The following is a 21,706-nucleotide window of genomic DNA, read 5'->3' as shown; positions in this document are numbered from 1 at the left end:
CGCCACCCAGGCGCCCCAGGACTGGTGTTCTTAATTACAAAATGTTAACTAAAAACTTTGGGAGTGTTTTGTCTATCTAAGGAACTGGGACATGCACTATGATAAGGGAACAAGTTATATACAGAATAATACTTTGTAGGGACCAAACTATTGGACCACAGGCTAAATTTGACCATCCAGTTATTTCTTTATTTTTTAATTAACTTAAATTAAATTTTAATACCAGTACAGTTAACCTACACTGTTAAATTAGTTTCAGATATACAATATAGTGATTCAACAATTTCATATATTACCCAGTACTCATCAAGATAAGTGTACTCTTGGGGAGCCTGATTGGCTCAGTCGGTTGGGCGTCCGACTTCGGCTCAGGTCATGATCTTGCGGTCCGTGAGTTCGAGCCCCGCATCGGGCTCTGTGCTGACAGCTCAGAGCCTGGAGCCTGTTTCAGAGATTCTGTGTCTCCCTCTCTCTCTGACCTTCCCCCATTCATGCTCTGTCTCTCTCTGTCTCAAAAATGAATAAACGTTAAAAAATAAAAATTAAAAAAAAGATAGGTGTACTCTTAATCCCCTTCACCTATTTTACCCACCCTCCCACCCACTTCCCCTCTGGTAACCATCTGTTTGTTCTTGATAGTTAAAGGTCTGTTTCTTGGTGTCTGTCTCTCTCACTTCTCTTTTCTCCCTTTGCTTGTTAGTTTCTTAAATTTCACATATGAATGAAACCATATGGTATTTGTCTTTCTCTGGCTTATTTCATTTAGCATTATACTCTCTAGCTCCATCCTTGTTACAAATGACAATATTTCATTCTTTTTTATTTTTGAATAATGTTCCATTGTGTATACATATGATGTATGTACACATATACCACATCTTCTTTATCCATCCATCCATACATACATATATATGTGTATATATACACACATATATACCACATCTTCTTTATCCATCCATCAATGATTGGTTAGCACATGGCTTTAAAATGTGAGTTTAGGGGTGCCTGGGTGGCTCAGTCAGTTAGGCATCTGACTACAGCTCAGGTCATGATCTCACGGTTGGTGAGTTTGAGCTCTGTGTTGGGCTCTGTGCTGACAGCTCAGTCTGGAGCCTACTTCAGATACTGTGTCTCCCTTTCTCTCTGCCCCTCCCTCACTTGTGCTCACTCGCTCTCCCTCTCTCTCTCTCAAAAAATAAACATTAAAAAATTAAATATCCGTATCCTCTCTCTTTCCCCATTTAAAAATATAAATGAAATATGAATTTCAGGGTGCCTGGATGGCTCAGTCAGTTAAGTGTCCCCCTTTGGCTCAGGTCATGATCTCACGGTTCGTGAGTTCGAGCCCCACATCAGGCTCTGCACTGACAGCTTGGAGCCTGAAGCCTGCTTTAGAGTCTGTGTCTCCCTCCACGCTCACACTCATGCTCTCTTTCTCTCAAAAATAAACATTAAAAAAAAATTTTTAATGTGAGTTTAAAGGCCTTTAATGAAGACATGTAGTTTCCAGATTCTTTAAGTGCCCATCCTTCCAGATTCTTTTCACGTAGTAATCCAGCCAGGCCCAGTGGATGTTTGACTCTGTGACACTGGCTTAAAGATATAGGCATACCTCAGAGATACTGAAAATTTGCTTCCAGACCATCACAATAAAGCCAATATCATAATAAAGTGATTCAGGTGAATTCTCTAGTTTCCTAGTAATATAAAAATTATGTTTACACTGTAATCTATTAAATCTGTAATCAATTGTGTTCTATTAAGTGTGCAATATTATGTCTAAAAAAATGCACACACCTTAAAATACTTTATTGCTAAAAAATGCTAACCATTATCTGATCTTTCAATGAGGTGTAATTCTTTTGCAGGTTGAAGATCTTTCATCAATGTTGGTATCTGCTGACCCATCAAGGTGAGTGTTGCAGAAGGCTGGGGGTGGCTACGCCAATTTCCTAAAGTAAAACAACAATGAAGTTTGTTGCACTTACTGACTCTTCCCTTCACAAATGATTTCTCTGTAGCATCAGAGCAGATACCGTTTTGACAGCATTTTACACATAGCAGAACGTCTTTCAAAATTGGTGTCAGTTCTCTCAAATCTTGCCACTGCTTTATCAATTAAGTTGATGTAACATTCTAAATGCTTTGTTGTCATTTCAACAATTTCCACAAGCATCTTCGCCAGGGGTAGATTCCAACTCAAGAAACTACTTTCTTTGCTCATCTCTGAGAAGCAACTCCTCATCTGTTCTAGTTTTATCATGAGATGGCAGCAATTGAGTCACATCTTCAGGCTCCACTTCTTAATCGGAGTAAGTAGCTATAGAGGTGGTGGAAACAGCCAGAGAACCGCATCTGCAGTTACTTCCTCCGATGAAATCTTGACTCCCTCAAAGTCATCCATGCAGGTTAGAAGCAACTTCTTCCTAAGTCCTGTTCATGTTGATCATTTGACCTCTTCCCATGAAACACTAATGTTCTTAGGGGTATCTAGAATGCTGAATCCTTTAGAGAAGTTTTCAATGTACTTGCCCAGATCCATCAGAGGAATCAGTATCTATGGCAAGTATTGCCTTATGAAATGTATTTCTTAAATAATAAAACTTGAAAGTGACAATTACTCCTTGATCCATGGGCGACAGAATGGATGTTGTGTTAGCAGGAATGCAAACAACATTAATCGTGCTGTACATCTCCACCAGAGCCCTTGGGTGATCAGGTGTTTGTCAATGAGCAGTAATATTTTGAAAGGAATTTTTTTTTCCTGAGCAGTAGGTCTCAACAGTGGACTTAAAATATTAAGCAAACCATGTTGTAAACAGACGTGTTGTCATCCAGGAGTTGTTGTTCCATATGTAGAACAGAGGCAGAATAGATTTAGCATAATTGTTAAAAGCTCTTGATTTTCAGAATGTAAATGAGCATTGGCTTCCACTTAAAGTTACCAGCTGCATGAACTCCTTACAGGAGAATCAGCCTATCCTTTGAAGCTTTGAAGACAGGCATTGACTTCTCCTCTCTAGCTATGGATATCCTAGAAGGTATTTTCTTTTAATGGAAAGCTGTTTTGTCTACGTGGAATATCTGTTGTTTGGTGTAGTCACGTTATCAGCTCTCTTAGCTAGACCTTCTTAATAACTTGCTGCAGCTTCTACCTCAGCGCTTGCTGCTTCACTTTGTACTTTTCTGTTATGAAGACGGCTTCTTTCCCTAAACCTCGTGAACCAACCTCTACTAGTTTCAAACTTTTCTTCTGCAGCCTTCTCTCCTCTCTGAACCTTCATAGATTGAAGAGAGTTAGGGCCTTGCTCTGCATTAGGCTTTGGCTTAAGGGAACGCTATGGCTGATTTGATCTTCTATTTAGACTACTACAACTCTCTCCATATTAGCAATAAGGCTGTTCTACTTTCTTATCATTCGTGTGTTCAACAGAGTAACACTTTTAATTTCCTTCAAGAGCTGTTCCTTTGCTTTCACAACTTGGGAAGCTGGCGCAGGAGGCTGAGCTTCCCACATATCTAAGCTTTTGACATGCCTTTTTCACTGAGCTAAATCATGTCTAGCCTTTGATTTTAAGTGAGAGACATGTGACTCTTCCCTTCACTAGAACACTAATTTTAATACTGTTGTGTCTCAGGAAACATGGGGGCTTGAGGAAAGGGGGACACCTGGGGGAAACGGACACTGGTAGAAAAGTCAGAACACACACAACATTTATCAACTAAGTTTGCCAACTTATGGGGTGCAGTGTGTGATACCCCAAAACAATTAAAATAGTAACATTAAAGATCACTGAACACAGATTACCATAACAAATATAACAATCATGAAAAAGTTGTAAATATTGTGAGAATTACCAAACTGTGACACAGAGACATGAAGTAAGCAAATACTAGAGGGAAAATGGTGCAAATAGCCTTGTTTGATACAGGTTGCTACAAACCTCCAATCTGTAAAAAAAATGCAGTTATCTGTGAAGTACAATAAAGAGATGCACAATAAAACAAGGTATGACTCTAGTTAAAAGTTGAAACCCACTTAAATATGCTGAAGTAGAGGGTTGGCAACATACAGCATCACCTCCAAATATAAGAGATTAAGTAGCTTCAAAGTCATACTGCAGAAAAATGAAGGAATAATATTAAGTGAATAAAGAAAATTATGAAATGGACATATAACATAATCACAGTTTTTGTGAAAAAACATTCAAAGAATACAGAAGGGAACCTGACAATGATAGGTATCTCTGAAGGTATTTTTTTCTTCAAAATTTGATACTTTTTAAAATACTCTACTTTTCAAATCTTTGGTCACTAGCATTTATTATTTACGTACCTGGAAGACAAACTCTTAGTCTTACTAAAAAAGGAAAGGAGGGGCGCCTGGGTGGCTCAGTCAGTTGAGCGTCTGACTTCAGCTCAGGTCATGATCTCCTGGTTTGTGAGTTCGAGCCCTGCATCTATGCTGACAGCTCCAAAACCTGGAGCCTGTTTCGGATTCTGTGTCTCCCTCTCTCTGCTCCTTCCCCACTCATGCTCTGTCTCTCTCTCTCTCTCTCTCTCTCTCTCTCTCTCTCTCTCTCAAAAATAAACAAACATTAAAAAATTAAAAAGGAAAGGAGAGAGAGAGAGAGAGAAAGAGAGAGAGAGAGAGAAATGACATTTATTGAATGAATACATATAAAATACTGGGCAGAGGACCCAATAATTTTTCAAACCTCCAGTGCCTCATCATTTTATAGACACGACTTTACAACAATGTCAACAGTCATGCTGCAAATCCTATCAGCTCATACAGCCTATAGACATAGCAGACATAGAACGATGATGTTTTAAATTGAATAATCTATGAACAAAATCTTTTATCTACAAAATATGTGGCTAGAATTTAAATTTACAAGATTTTTTTTCCTATAATGTAGGAGCCATAGCTAGGAAAGCAAATCATTCACAAGTTATGTATCTTCAAATATGAAGACTAATTTTTATCAGTTGTAATAACCTATGTGTCCAGAGAAAGGTAAAAAGGGCAATATAGAGTGACTGTTAGAATTTCATAAGTCAGATACACTTGGATCCAATATTCAGCTCTGCAATCACTAGCTGTGTGACATTAAGCACATTAGTTTTTTTTTGAGCTTCGGTTTTCTCTTGTGTAAAAAATATCTACTTCTTAAGAGTTAAAGTATATGAAGTATTTAGTATACTGTGCCTGGCACAAAATAACTACTAAATAAATGTGAATTAAAATGAATGTTTGAATGAGCAATAAATGAATGAAAAAAAATTTTAAAAACATGGAAATAAATAAAATGTTACAAGCAAAAGTACAGGCAATGTGTCAATCAATTTTGGAAGGTATTCAAATCTAGTCTTATGTAGAATCTTCTCCCACCAGCACATGGTCAGTTGCCCCAAGGAAAGCTTAATGGAAACAAAAGCTTGCTATCTGCTATGAGGAATTTTAACTAAGAGTACCAGAGATCTCTTCCCATCAGCAGAGAGAAATGGGTGTGTATGCTCCCTTCCAGTGCTGAGCAATCTGCCCACAGCAATGCAGAGAGCATCACTGTTCTGGGGTCTTTTGTATTCCATGGGTAGCAGCTACTCAGTGACCATTACCTGGGTCAGATTGCAAAGAATTCCCAGCCACTGGCGTTCATCTGCTCTACCCTGCCATTGCATTTCGTTTTTGTTTCTCCTGTTTTTTGATTTGGAGTCCCCCTCTAGCCTTGTGACATGTTTCCCCATCTGCTCATGCAGATGGTGTATCCAGAGAAGTAAAAAATTCTGGTGTCCCTAAATCCCTCCTGATGCAGTCAGTTCTCCTTAACACAGAGCAGTGGAGGAAATATATGAGGATTTGGAAACTACATTTTAAAGCACAGAAAGGTCATGGCTCACATAAGGAATACATTCACGTTCAGTGTCTAGTTTGTACCGAATGTTGTCTGCTTAAGTAAGTCCATACCCAGACATACTCCTGAACGAAATTGTGTGTGCAACAGCTGAAAGCACCTGAAATATGGAATTAAACCTTGCCCTGTCACTCAACCCCTACCAAATCTTAGCAGTCAGCAATTACACTAATGACCTCTGTAAATTTGGCTCCATGTATATTTTACACTTTTTTTTCTATCCATGCTTAGAAAAGCTGGAAATTTGCAAGGACAAAACCTTTTTGAAATGAAAGAAGATTTTCACTGAAGAATAGTAATTTGATTTTACACAATTTTTAAAATACAAAAGATGAAATTGAGCCTAGCATCCCACTCATGTTGGAGGAAACAGAAGCCTGAGCATCAATCAAAAAGAACAAAATCACAAATAAAGGAAAAGTAACTCTGCAATATAGACTCTTCCTCATCTAAGATGTCTGAGATTTGCATAATAAAATAAGCACTAAAACTAAAACCTATCCGGGGCGCTGGGTGGCTCAGTCAGTTAAGCTTCCAACTCTGGCTCAGGTCAGGATCTCAAGGTTTGTGAGTTCCAGCCCCACGTCGGGCGCTGTGCTGAAAGCTCAGAACCTGAAGCCTGCTTCAAGATTCTCTGTGTCCCTTTCTCTCTGCCCCTCCCCTAATCACACTCTGTCTCTCTCTCCCTCAAAAATAAACATTAAAAAAAAAACCCCTAAAACCCATCCAATGACATAGACCAAATTCAGCCTCGTAGGTGATTCCACAATCCTTAGTGTTCTCAAATTGGAATGTCAGGTAATCCATATTATTTGGAACTTGGCCTCTCAGACTAAAATACTACTTGTTTTATGCCTAGATTTTAGAAGTGCATTTTCACTCCTGTGTTGATTTTCCCCTCTGTTCTTTCAGTGTGCATCCTTTCCCTGTCCCAGGCCACCCATGCAGTTGACACAAACTTTTCCTCCTTGAGAAAACTCCACCCTCCACCAAATAAAGATCAGACCTATGGGTTGTCTCATCCCCTCATCACTGGGTGATGACTGACTGTGCAGAGATTAAGTAACTTAGCAAGGATCCATGAACCAACCATTAGTGAATAATGTTAGTGAAGCAGTGAGATATATAAAGTTGTCACATACTAAATGGGCTAAGAAAGGGCCAGTTGGGGATGCGGTGAAATGTTTCTCATTATCACACCATAAACTCCTATTACATGGCAGAAGACTGACCCTTGTGTCCCATATATCTAACTTCCCACAGGAAGTTAGCTCAACCCATGGATTCCAACCCATGGATTCCAGCCAAAAGGGCTAAAATACTTATGATTTGGGAAAAACATTGTTCTGAGCAATAAAAATGCTTCTTTTTTCCACATGGTAGTCAACCCTCACTCTTCCCACTTCCTGCCTTGCCTCCTACCACACAGAGAAAACATACACATGCACACACATGTGCACAAACATACACACACTGAAATATAAACAAGATAGTTCAAATAACATAAGGATATGCTATTTGGTAAACAAATCAATGAGAAACTATACACATTTTTAATCGTAAAATATTTGATAATCATAAATAAAAAAGAACAGCTCCCTTTAACTCAGCCATAATGAATTTTTCGAGGTATGTGTCTGAAAAGCACTAGTTCTCATTAGAAAGTGTTTTCTCACTGACTCATTATGTGGTAGAAGGCTAATATGGGTCACCTAAATTCCACATTTATACAACTCTCTTCACCTTCACATCTCTGTGTATCCTTTAAGACACCACTGGGACTGCAAATAATAAAATAACATACGAAAATACTACACCAATGGAAATTTCTACACAGTCAACTCATTTGCATTTAAGTCACAACCTGGAAAACTGAATTCATGATAAATGCTGATCCTGTCTTTGTTTTCAGAATGCCTTCTTATCATCTGTCGAACCGGTATCACCTCTAGTACCATCTCACTGGTAACGTAGTTCTCCCCACTAATAAAGAGAAATGCACACGGTGTCTACTAGGCAGGACGATCAGATTTTTTCACCTCATTAAAACATAATAATCTTTGGTAATTGGGTTCTCCATGATACCGATTTGATTTTATGCTTCTCTTTCTTCTTAATTTACCTCAGAATGCAAATCCATTCTTTAAAAACATTAGATGTGATTTTGCCTGAGTTGCTTGCATTGAGACTGAATGATAAATCAATTTGAGATAAGCCTCCAGAGACCACAGGATCCCCTCTAACTGATAAACAAAGTCAGGTAGTTACACTGATAAGATAGGAAGTACTGTGGAGAAACTACTATTACTTATTCATTCTTGCAGACATTCATTTAACAAATAGTTTTGCACTGACCCTTCTGAGACAGGCACTATGCAAGTTGCTGGGATACAGCAGGGGGAAAAATTAGAGGTCTCTGCTCTCATGGAGATTATCATTTATTGTAACATGGCCAATAGTAAACACTATTTTACTGTTTTATTTTTATTTATTTTACTGTTTACTATTAGTATAGTGTTTATGAAAAATGCATTTAGTTATAAAGCACACAAAATGCAGAAATGTGATAGAGAGGAAATAGAAATTTAGGGTAAAGCAGCATTACTTAATTTTCTTCCTGTGAGCACATAAGTGTGTTCTGTCCTTAGGACCATGGTGCTTTTGTTCTAACTGGATCATTGCTCAGATTTCTGGCTGTTGGTCTTGATAAATAACATCTTGATTCAGATGTCACTCCTCAGATAGGATTCCACCCCCCTGCTCCATCACTCTTTATCAGATCATTCATTCTGTTTAATTTTCTTCATGGAATTTATCACAATTTGCAACCCTCAAGTTTATTATTAAATAGCCTCTTTTTTTGTTGTTGTTAGTGGTTTATATGTTTCCTTTATTAAGTACATGCCTCTAGAGTTAGGGACTATGTCTGGCTTATTCACTTCTGCACCCCCATTCCCCACCTAGAGAAATAAGAAGTGCTTACATGGCAGCTGATTGGGTGGATTGATGGATAAATGAATTGAGGGTTGAGAAATTCACTTGACTACAACGGCCTTGTTTCATTAAACATAAATTAAAACACTAGTATTTTCTCATGCTTCCTTTGAGTACACTACACAGACATTCCTAACATTAGGGTAGTCACCATTACTAACAGCAATCAGCTATCGGTCTAATGAAAATTCTGAGTGAGTCTGTGTCTGCTCTGCTACCTCCTAGGCCATGCACTGGGCCCTTCCCCTGCATTAAACCTATTAGAACATGAAGGGCATAAACTCTAGAGTCAAACAGCTTAAATTCTATTCCCAGGCTTGACACATGAAGTTGTGCTGCTTTGAACAAGTTACTGGATTTGTCTAGGTCTCAGTTTCCTTTTCTATAAAAATGGAATGATATGAGTATCTGCCAGATGGGATTATTTGAGGATCAGAAGGTATAACAAATGAGCAGCAAACGATATACAGCATGTGCCTAATGGATTTTGATGATTGCCGTTATCTTGGTAACTGCACCAATGAATAAGACCACAACAAGTATTTATTACCCACCTACTGGGTGCTGGCTGTTTTACCTAAGTTACATTATTTAATTCTGATTATATTCCCATAAGTTAAATGATATTATTTTCAATTTAAAGTTGGTAGGTAACTTTTTAAAAAGCCACAAAACCTACAAAAAAAAAAAAAAAAAACCCAAACTCCAGAACCTGGCCCTCTTGCACTATCCTATCCTACTTTGCTCTTCATCTCACTATTACATATCTTCTCATCCCACTAAACTCCAGGTTTTGAGTCTCAATTTTTGGTTGTCTCATGTGTCTTTGTGTAACCCCAGTACCCTAGCACAGTGTTGGTACATAATAAGGATTTAACACCGCTATCCCCTCTTGCCAAATATCATCTGGTACTAATCATGACAGAAAATAGCAGGATAGGTCAAAGTTAGACACATGTGGCATTCTTACAATGGCAATTAATCTCTACAAAGAAGTCAGTGTGTGCTGAGGACTCTACTAAGTGCTTTACAAATCTTTGTTCACTTAATCTCCCCAGTAATCCTATAAGGTGGGGGTACTCTAAAGCCCTACATCACTGACAAGGGAGCTGAATGTCAGAAAGATGAAGCACAGCTAATTTGTGACAGAGGAAGTCCTTGAAACAAGGCAGTCAGATCCCAAACCCAGGCTCTTGATCCTTGGGCAACACTGCTTTTCCTGTGTTCTGTGGCCTCACTATGCAGTGATGGAAAATGCCTCCCAGCATATTGATGCCACAAGAAGTTTTGGTCTTTATCCTGATTTTTTTCAGTTTCTCTTAGTTGTGAGACTATTACAGCTGCTAAAATAAAAGTCCTAATTATTTTCTCTATTATGGCTAGTGAGAACAACCCAACATGGAATTAATATCTTCCTCCAAGGATTTATGGCCAGTTAGCATTTTGTTGCCTTTTATTCTGTCCATAAGAGTGCAGATAATGGGCTGCTTCTGAGAAGTAAAATAGCTTGAGCATTTCATAATGTGGTGACTGTGATTTGAGTCTTTAAGCTATTATACTGGCTTGGTTTCCAAAAGGAAGGTTTGCTTTTATTTGTGACCTCCAGAATAAAAAGGTAAGGATACGCAAGAAATCCTCTCTTACTAACCATTTAGCAAATCAAGGCATTAAAACTTTAACCAAAAGTCCTTTAACAAAAAATTTTAGAGATGATATCCTTAGGTTACATTGCCTTTTATCTCCTTTAATTGTTTTTTTCTTCTCCATGGGGAATAGGCTGAAAAACACTTCAGTGAAATAAGTCTTTTTTTTTACTTATGCCACAAAACAAATACAGATTTTCTTCAGTGTACTCTGGGATCTTCCCTAATAGTCTTACAGACAAAGGTACTTTTCTAGTTGCCTGAGAGTCAGAGGTATGACTAAGCTTAGTACTTTCTCTGTCCCCCCTTCCAGGATGAGTACTGATGGTAGACTTAGGGTCAAGGATCTGAGTGTAAGAATGACATCTGTGAATTCTTGACATGAAAGTGTACAGGTTACTGGGGTAATTCCTTCCCAGATTATGAGGAATACAGCATCTTCAATCCAGCAGAAAGCTGGACAGAGTAACTCTAGAGTGGCTTTCAGAGACCCTAGGAGCCAAAAAGTTAGGTGGCCTTCTCACTTCTACTAAGGTATTACATCTTTGGCTGAGATTTAATCTAATCTTGAAGTGGCTGCTTTTTACTTAGTCTGCAACCGAACTCCACAATAGGGCTATATTATTCTGGAAAAGAAGAGAATTTCAAAATCCCTATACCCCCAATTCAAACTGAACTTCAACTCAAACTTCCTTGAACTTGAGGATTCAAAAACATGAAACAAAAATAACTTTCTGCATCTAAATTGTACAAGAGAAAATCCCCCAAGGATAAAGGATGAAAGTAGGGGTGATGATATTAACTTACACCTGAGGGATATACTATACATGCTGTAAATATGGAAACGGCTACAGGCTAGCCAAAAACAGTGCACAAATCCCCATCATGGAGCCTGTTTAAGACTGGAAAGTCATAATTATTTATTTACGAATAGCGACTCGGACAGTCTCTCTAAGGGGAGGCTCCTTTCATGAGCCTTGGAAATTTGGGCTCTCCATTCTTCTTCCGTCAAGATTTTCAGTACCTGCTTTCCCTAAGGGTCTTTTGCATCCATCTACCTGGACAGATACTGTATTTTTGCAGAGTCTGAGGAGGTGACTGAGATCATGGGCTTTGAGTTCAATTCTGAGCCTCAAACCAACCAGCAAGATATTTACTTCTCCAAAGCTTCAGTATTCTCAACTATAAAATGGAAATAACAGTAGCCTCCTTCACAGGGTTGTTTAATACAGATAATTCAGGGCATGACATATAGAAAGTACTTGATACACATTACTACTACTGCTCCTACCACGACTACTACCAATAGCAGGTAATCACTCTCTTAATTAAACAAGTGCTCTTTTATATTTGACTTGAAAGGTCTTTGTCTAATTAAAAATCTGACAGGAGCTAACTCCTTACAAAGACTATCTAGGTTAACTGTATTTTGCTTATTTGCCAAGCAAGTTGCCAGCAAAAGCTGCCAACAAAATTCACTGATTTCATGAAATCAGAGTGTTACAAAAGTTACCCCAAACGTCACTGGAGAAGACTTTATCTTTAATGCTGAGGACTATCTACACTGTTTGAAGGTCAGAATTATGGAAGTCCCTTCTGTTTTCTTCAGTTTTAACATAAGACAGAGGAAAAAAACCTGTTGCTGACATATATATGTCCAAATATATACACACATATGCATATGTACACATACTTATATACCTATAAATTGATACATGTGCATATTTATATCTATAAATAGAGATAAACACCTGTATACAAACATATATGTAACAGCTGTAATTTTAATCATCCACTAGGAAATACTTTGCTTAAAATAAGTTAAATAATCAAATTAAATTAAATTATATTAAATTAAAAAGAGAAGATCTGGCTTCTTTCCATGCTGACAGTATTCTTGTGGCCTAGATAAATCACTCCGAATGAAATCAGGAATATGTAAGTGCTAACTCCAAAATGTGTTATGTATAGTGATGCTGTATACAGATACATTCACGAGCCTATGAATAATGTGTCCTCGATGATTTTAATGCTTCTTTCCTTTGGCGACAAGGCCCAGTTCCATGGCACTCCTTTGCCTTCAATACCAGACGTATGTTCTCATTGGGCATAGGGCTGGTTTCTGCCCTTCTCTGAAAACCCCTGGAGTCTCTGGTCATTCTTTTCCCCAGAAGTTCTTTCACATCTTTGGTTTCAGGGCTGCCACATCTACAGCTGTCATGTGACTGAAATCAGTGGACATGAGGACAACTAGGGACCCATTCAGCTGACAGTGAATGAGACCCACTGACTACTGGAACACTATGAGTCAGTAAAAGTTAAGAAGAAGATACTGGGCAGACTTTCTTTTCCTCTTTTTTTTTTTTTTTTAATCTAAAAGTCCAGCAAAATGTGGCAACAGAAAGAGCCCTAGATTATTTCTTAGGGCTGCTAAATACACACTGCCTCCATGTCTCAAGTCCAAAGAATGGTGTGATCCTGATTCTACTCTATTCGATTAGGAATTGACTTATTTGCTGACGTCAGTCAGACAATGATGACTCCATACAACCAAATGACTCCAGCAGCAGCAGCAGCAGCAGCAGCAGCAGCAGCAGCAGCAATAACAAGCCCTGGATTAAGAGTTAGGAGTCTGGTGTTCTACTCTGTGCTTTGCCATTAACTGTGTGATATTAGACATAGTCCCTTCCCTCTCTGAACATCCCTCTTCTCATTCCTAAAAAAGGAGGTGAACTTGAAGATGTCAGCTATTATTTCTAAATAGGGAAAATAATAATCAAGAAATCTCTATAAAAATTACTTACAGTTCAGGGCATCTGGGTGGCTCAGTTGGTTAAGCATTCAACTCTTAATCTCAGCTCAGGTCATGATTTCACAAATCATGAAATCGAGCCCCGTATCAGGCTCTGGGCTGACAGTGAGGAGCCTGCTCAGGATTCTCTCTCCCCCTCTCTCTCTCTGCCCCTCCCTTGCTTGCACCCTCTCTCTCTCTCTCAAAATAAGTAAATAAACACTAAAAAAATTATTTATAGCTCCTTGGACTGGATATATTCTATAAAACACTATGATTGCATGCACTGTTTCCCACAGAGTTGGAGAAAGATGAAGATGATTTCTCCTTCTCAGAAGAATGAGAAAGTCTAGAGAGCAGGGCGTCACACCCTGGCCATTAGGACTGATATTCTTAATAAAATTTCTGTTTTTCTGCTTGACCAAATGCAATCACTATCTCTATGAAAATTAATTAAAGCAATTAGAAAATCTGAGTAGAACTTGATATTTTAATGTTTGATAGACTATGTTTCAGAGAGGGATGGCTACTTGATTATTTGCTTGTTTAATATCCTGTGGTAAAACTTTAGGAATAAAGGAAGAAGACAAAATTAACAAAATCTTGCCTGTCTAAATTCATTACAAGCTAACATTATCCTTTGCCATTTTCCCAATGACAGAACATACATAGCAGGAGGTGGGTGAATTGCCTTCTGCTTCCTGCTGAAATTTTCTTTAAGAATGTGAAACTTTAATCAGAAGTGACATGCTTCTGATCTAATACTACATATGGGAGGTGTATAGACACATGAACTCAAGCCCCCCACCCCAGACCAAAAGACAAACAGCTATTTTTAGATGGGTCAGCTATTACTGAAAGACTAAGTCATTCTTTCCATAAGAACTGGCCTAATAAAATCAGCATTACTACATCTCCAGAGTCATCTATTTAACCAGTGAGACTACAAATTGTAACAGCACAACTATAAGACTATAAATTGTGCCACAATTTATATTTTTTATTTGCCTGTCACTAAAATATTAAGTAAATTTTAAACGGTAGTCCTGAATTTCATAGCAACAACCACATATTTCACCTTATATGAAAACCATAAACCATATCCTGTATGGGATAAAGAAATATATCCCAAATATGTCCCATAATGGCTAAAGAATGGTGGTGAGGAGGGTTACACTGACATGAAAACATGTTTATGATACATCCTTTGTCACAGAAAAAAATTCAAGTCACAAAATAGTATGTAAAATGTAAATCTGTTTTATAAAAAATTTCCTATAAGCTTTTTTACTAGAAAAGTATCTAGAAGACTATAAAGCAAGGTACAGATAGTGTTTATCTCTAGGTGATAGAATTAAGAGTAATTTTATTTTCATAACTGTATTTTCTAATTTTTTAATAATAAATATCTACCACCTCCTGATAGGAAGTCTTTTGTCTTAATTATGTTTGTTGAAGAGTTTCTAATGTTTGATAAAATGCTATGATATAAATAATATGCAGTCCAATTTGGATTCAGATCTTAAATGTTAATGAAAATATATATTATATTAAAAAAAGATGTCATCATTTGATAATTCAGGGGTTTTTTTGTATGCCAGAATGTAATGATTTTGGTTTTTATTTCTTCATCAATCAGATATTTTCAAGGAGATAAATATAATTGCTAAGTAACTGGAATATCATGTTAAATGCTTATGTACACAAAGAAAGGTGGGAGTATATATACCTAATATATTTGTGCCACCCATTAGCAAAATCATAGGAATACGAAATTTGGGGAGCTAGAATAAAATTTAGAAGTCACTTAAATGAGTAATTGTAAGAACTATTAATTGTAAGACAAGGCCTCCTAATTTTCTGCTTAATGTAATTATTCATTTACTTTTTGAAATCCAACAAATATTTCCTATTATAAGTAAATAACAATATAAATTCCATCTAGCATTCTTTATAATACCAACCACAGATTAAATCTGGTGTTTACCTGGTAGGGGTTTGCTGGATTCCCTAAAAGAAATCCAATATTTTCTATATTATTTTTCCTTGAACTGTTCTGAAAATGATTTGAATGGGCCAATCTTATTTGAGAATAATATATAGTTACTCTGTTTGAAATATTTCCTTTGTAAATTGCTAGGAATTCTTCGGCTTCATCAACTAGAAACTCATTTGTCACAAATTATCCAACTGGGTTAGTCCTGAGAAAATATTCTTCCTCCTGACAGAGGAATATATATCTCCTGACAGAAATCTCTAAATAGCATTGTTAAAGACAAGAGGAATCTGATTTTATAATCAAATTGGTGAAATTGAGCTATCAACCAGTCAAGAGTGAAGGTGAGAATCTATATTCAAAGATTTCATTATTCTTTAGCCACAAACTATAAATTTAAGTTTCAAAAAGGCACTATTTATAACTTTTGTTAATCATTCCTGTATCCCATAGACTGTTAAATAAGTTGAGAAAATAGACACACATGATAGGACATCAGGGGAAGAAAAGGAAAGACTTTTTAAAAGAAACTGCACACCTTTTGGGATGAGCACTGGGTGTTGTATGGAAACCAATTTGTCAATAAATTTCAGAAAAAAAAAATAAAATAAAAAAAAACAAAAGAAACTGCACAACGTCTAATTAAATGAAAGTTACTGAGTGCATGCAACAAATGAGGCACTGGGCTGGGGCTACAGAGCAGTGTTTATTTATTTATTCATTCATTTTTTTATGCTTATTTATTTTGAGAGAGACGGAGAGAGAGACAGAGAGAGAGAGAGAGAGAGAGAGAGAGAGAGAACAAGTGGGTAAGGGGTAGAGAGAAGGAGAGACAGAATCCCAAGCAGGCTCTGCACCATCAGTGCAGAGCCCGAAGCAGGGCTCAAACTCACAAACTGCAAAATCACGACCCGAGCCAAGATCAAGGGTCAGAGGCTTAACCAACTGTGCCACCCAGGCACCCACAGGGCAGCTTTTAAAGTCTGCCTTGCCATTTGGGTCTCAAGCCAGGCATCCATTTTCCTTGCTCCAGATCTCACGCTGCCAAATGCAATGGCTGGAGTTATCTGGCTCCACTATACATTTTTTTTTAGTGGTTCCCTTTTTCACTCTAAATCTGCCTGGGATAGACCTTCCCCATTGTCTTCAGTCCACTTGCTCTCTGACACTTTTCTCATTCTACACCATGGACCTGGTGTCCTACTTTGCTGAATTGTGAAAGACAACTGGGGTATAATTCTATAATATAAAAAAACGGCCTTGATATGCGAAGCCTTCCTTGTTCCAGCCTTCAAATATCTCTACATTAATTTATTCATTAAATAGTAGCACTGAACACTTATTATCTACCAGTTACTATGCTACTCCAAATATGTAATTTCATTTTCTACTCTGATGTTAGATTATATATTCTTTTAGATTCATTAATTATTGATTCAGAGGATGACAGGTTATAAAAACCATAGCGTACTGGTATCATCTAATTTACCCCCTCTGTTTTATATATGAGGAAATTAAAACCTGGATAAGGCACTCAAGGTTCAAAGAGAAGTTTATTATAAAAGCCCAAACTAAAACCTAAGTTTCATTATCGTTACACTTTGTTAAGGAAGTTGGTTGCATTGCCCACTTATATCCATTTATGTATGTGGTTCCTCAAAGCCACTGTATCTTAATGCAAGCCTGCTGAGTAGCTAGTGCGCTATCCTCAAAGCTCCTGATCTCCAAACATAAGGTATCAGTATGAGTGCACTCAAGAGTTCCTGCTGTGTACAATAAGATGCAAAGGGCCACTCATGCAGAAGGACAACTGATTGCATAAGGAGGTCATCAAGGTTTTAACTGAAGAGTTTTGACCACTCCTTCCTGGGTTATGGCTTAACCTGGTTGTCTATGGTCAAGGATCCCACCTTGAGTCACATAACCTTTGAGATGTGCTGATCTCATTTTCAGACAGAGCTCCTGAAAGTAAATAACATATATAGATGATTCCCTACCTCCAAGAGATCAAAATAGCATTTCTTGGCTACAGACTTTTAAATCTTAAATGATATTTCCTGGATATTCGAACCAGATATTCCTAGTTCTCTGACACATAACATTTTTCCTTTTCCAAATTTTATCATAAAAATTTTCAAACCTACCAAAAAATTGAAAGACCGGCACAATGAAATCCTATATACCAATGATAAAATTAAACAAGCATTAATATTTTGCATACTACTTTCTCCTTTCTATGTTTTAATGCTTGAACATTTCACTAAAGAAAATACTACAAAAAGAAATTTACTCAGATCCTCTGAATGTTCTCTCTACCTCCCTTGTCCCTGCCAATGTGTATGGATCTCAATGGGAGGGGAGTTTTAGGGTAAATAGGAAAAGTGACTACGTAGAGTGGAATCAACCCTACCATGGTAATTTTAATTGAATTCCTTTTACTTATATATTGCAAATGAACCTCCTGGAGTTGAGAAGGGAGTATGTGGTCTGCATTAAGCTTCTTGCCATGAAATAAATCATTCTATTATTTATCGGTAAAAAGTGGACTAGGATACTTGTAAATTTCTTGAAAAACTTGTTATCCATTTCAAAATCAGAATTAACAATACAACTGCTGGAACATTTACAATTCATGTGCCTTCTCTGTCTAATAGTGTTAATCTCACACATGTCAGACATGTTTGACACCCCTTGTTAGAAGAGGGGATAAGAGAATGATGATTTTCTATTGTTGTGAGTTTGAGTTACAGCAATGTCATATAGTAGGTCTCAATGATAAGACTGAGCAGTCATCAATGTTTTTGTCTGAGTATATAATGATATAAAGAAGCCTTATTTATCATCTATATTGGTCTTCTCTTTTCCTTCTCAATTCCAAAGACATCTTGATTGTTGATTTTCCCATCCATTCAACTTTGCATGTGAATTCAGAATTGACAACCTTTATTGAGCATCTTTATGGTGTAGGCACTTTGTCAGTGTTGGATATACAAAGGCGAATACAACTTGTTCTCTACTTTCAAGGTGGGTGTTGCAAGGAAATGGGAAGAGCTCAGGGTAATTTCTGCATGATTGCTGTGCAAATTAAGTGATTTGCTGGGCTAATGCCTCCAGCACTAGGTCTGGTGCTTTGCCAGAACTTGACACTTGCCAGTCCTCCCCCTCATTTACTGCCGAGTAGATAACGTTATTTCTATGGCTCCTTGCTCCTTCTTCAGGATTCTGACCACACTCTGTGCTTAACTCTTAAAAAGTGGGAACTGAAACCTCTTTTCATCCCCCATCTCCCCCACAGCCTGCATGGTCACCCCCTCATCAAAGTCTTTGTGACACCTAATTTTTTTTAAGTTTATTTATTTATTTTGACAGAGAGTGAGAGAGAGCGAGAGAGTGAACAGGGGCAGAGCAGAGAGAGAGAGAGAGAGAGAGAGAGAGAGAGAGAGAGGGAGAGAGAGAATCCCAAGCAGGCTCCACACTGGCAGCAAGAGCTCCAGGGGGGACTCAAACCCACAAACCATGAGATCATGACCTGACCCAAAACCAAGAGTTGGACACTTAACCAACTGAACCACCCAAGCACCCCACACCAAATGTTTTATTGTTCATTCCAAGTGGTAAATTTAGCAAAATATAACTGTTAACACAGTTCTTTCCATTAGCACTTTCAAAGCCCACCACCTTGGAGGAATCTTTGCAGACACTGCCAGTCAATTTATCTCTTTGGCATTTCTCTATTTTCTAAGACACACATGTGAACACTGCCCATATCCAGTCCATCTTCTTACCTCTAATGGCTGACACAGCACAATCATGATACCTCTGTTCCTCACCCTTACCCATTCTCCCTTGGTAGCCAAATGCTACTTTCTCTAAAAAATATGATCAACAAAGAAGCTGGTTCATAAGCACCTAAACAGGGGCACCTGGATGGCTCAGTCAGTTGAGCATCCGACTTCGGATCAGGTCATGATCGCGCGGTGAGCTCGAGCCCTGCATCAGGCTCTGTGCTGACAGCTCAGAGCCTGGAGCCTGCTTCTGATTCTGTGTCTCCCTCTCTCTCTACCCCTCCCCCGCTCATGCACGCTCGCTCTCTCGCTCTCTCTCTCTCTCTCTCTCTGTCAAAAATAAACATAAGCACCTAAACAATGTGACTGTCAGAATATACCAGATAATGAAAACAAGACATAATAGATAAGAAAAATGTGGGAGTGAGAAGTATCCCCACGTAGTGATTAAGAGCTGTGACTCAGAACTTGGATCTGAGTTCAAATCTCATCTTCATAGCTTACTTTCTTTGTGATTTTAGGCAAGTTGTATCAGCCTCAGTTTCCTCATTTGAAAATAAAAATTGTAACAGTTTCTAACTCATGAAGTTGTTGTACAGATTAACTATAACAATGCATGGAAAGCATTGATGATTTAACTCAATATCTGACCACTAACCCCTAATAAATGAATAACACCATTGTTGCTAACATCATAATTATGATAGGGTAACCACACATTTTTGTAATAATAAGTCAGAGAAAATGTAACATTTCAGAATTAAGAGCTTCTTCCCAATAATGCAAAGAAACCCTTTATATTGTAATAATGTAATTTTTCAGGGTAAGATAGGTATCTTTTTTCTCCCTTTTCTTTCAGGAAACCATCTATTGCTTTTAATACAAAAATAAACTTTAAAAGAAGAAACTTTTATTTTGCAATCCATCCTCACCTTAAGAGCAGAGCACCACAACTATTTACTGACATGAAAGTTCATTATTAGTAAACATGAGATAACAACTTTATTTATTTGCAAGTCTGATTACTCCTTGGAGGGAGAGAGGGCACAAAAAGCCTTCCTGTCACCAGAGAACCAGACCCAATTCACACAGCTTAGGAGAAATTTATGAAACAGAAATCTGCCATGCTCAAACAAGTATTCAGCATTCATAATTTGTTTCCATTCTAATTAAGCACTATAGCCCAGCTATTTTGATTGTTTATCCTTACTCCTTAAAGAAACCAGCTTTAGGATCAGTAGCTGATGTTAGAAGATAATTCAGAAAAAATTATTTTTAGCTAGGACTAAGTCCCTTTGTATACATGCTCCCCTAAACTCTCAGATGTTTACTGGATAGGAGATTTAACTGCTTGTCACAGAACCGAAGGAGGAATAAGGAAAACATCACAATATTCCCCTCCAATAAAAATCAATAACGATTTCATTCAGAAAAAGTTCAATTTTGAAATGGACACTACAGACCTGAGGCCATAAAGAACGGTCCCATCTGGATGCAGGCGGATCATGCGGTTCTTGACAGTCACTCCATGCACAAATGACTTCTTATCATTCAGAAAGTAGGTATCGGGCACCCAGAGCTGGTCTGCCACTCTATTGTCCAGAGTCAAGTTTAAAGGTATTACATTATAGGACAGTCTCTTATCTCTCCAGGCTTGCTGAAAGTACATTGTCAAGGTATAATCCTGTGAATGTAAGAAGAAAATGGTTATTTTGTACCCAAATGGACTTGGGAGTTAGGCAAACACTTTAGTATTCATAAGAAAAGAAAATATATACAGCCAAACCCCAGAAACATATACTATTCATATACAGGCAAATATTAATTTATTAAACCCATTCTTACTGAAACTTGCTATGTATCAGGCACTATAGCAGGCACTGTAAATACAGAAGTGAAGAGAGCATATCTTGGAAAAATTTATTATTATATTTTACCCAGGAAGAAAGATGGTAAGGAATAATTAATTAGTTTGTCAATGAGAATCCTAACCCATTTAATCAGGGTGAATTTCCCAGGAGAGGCGACGTTTACACTGAGACTTGTGTAGCTTCTCAGTAATCTAAACAATATTAACTCAGTCAGTATTTCAAGAGGATTTTAATCGCAGGATACTAAATTATCAGGCCAGGCTCTTAGCTTTTGAGAAACAATGGGTTGCTATAAAGTGAGCACTGGTCTTGGAGTCTCAGCTCCTGTATTTCTCAATTGTTTCTAGCATGTAAATTTATACAACTTCTTTTTTGCTTAAGTTCCCTTAACTATAAATGGGGCTTTCAACACATACCTGATCTACACATATTATGACAACTAAATGTATAACTCAAATGCAATTTGTAAACTACAAATAGCTATACATTATGAATAAAGCATTTACTATGTATTGTGCATGTTTTATCCATTAGATGCCTATGGGCAGTATGTAATTGCTCTCTCACCCTCATTTGAATGATTTAATGAAAGACCAAATATTCATTGGAAAAGATAATTACCAATTTATTTTAAAATCATTTCACAGTGCCCTACTTGAGGGCTTTTGAAAAAAAAAAACCAGAATCATGTATTAATCATTTCTGCAA

The 21,706-nt window shown here is 37.6% G+C and overlaps 1 protein-coding gene across 1 annotated transcript in view; it reads right to left on the bottom strand.

The window, feature by feature from the left end:
• The window catches only part of GABRB2 (gamma-aminobutyric acid type A receptor subunit beta2), a 240,558-nt gene that overhangs the window by 141,334 nt on the left and 77,518 nt on the right, over nucleotides 1–21,706 (bottom strand). Inside the window, 1 exon segment of the mRNA XM_043596660.1 lies at nucleotides 20,591–20,811. Within this exon segment, the coding sequence (XP_043452595.1) occupies nucleotides 20,591–20,811 (221 nt within the window).

The sequence above is a fragment of the Prionailurus bengalensis genome, chromosome A1 (genome assembly GCF_016509475.1).
Source record: "Prionailurus bengalensis isolate Pbe53 chromosome A1, Fcat_Pben_1.1_paternal_pri, whole genome shotgun sequence".
NCBI classification, from domain to species: Eukaryota; Metazoa; Chordata; class Mammalia; order Carnivora; family Felidae; genus Prionailurus; species Prionailurus bengalensis.
Note: the sequence above shows the minus strand (reverse complement) of the source record. Positions and strands in the feature narration are given on the sequence as shown.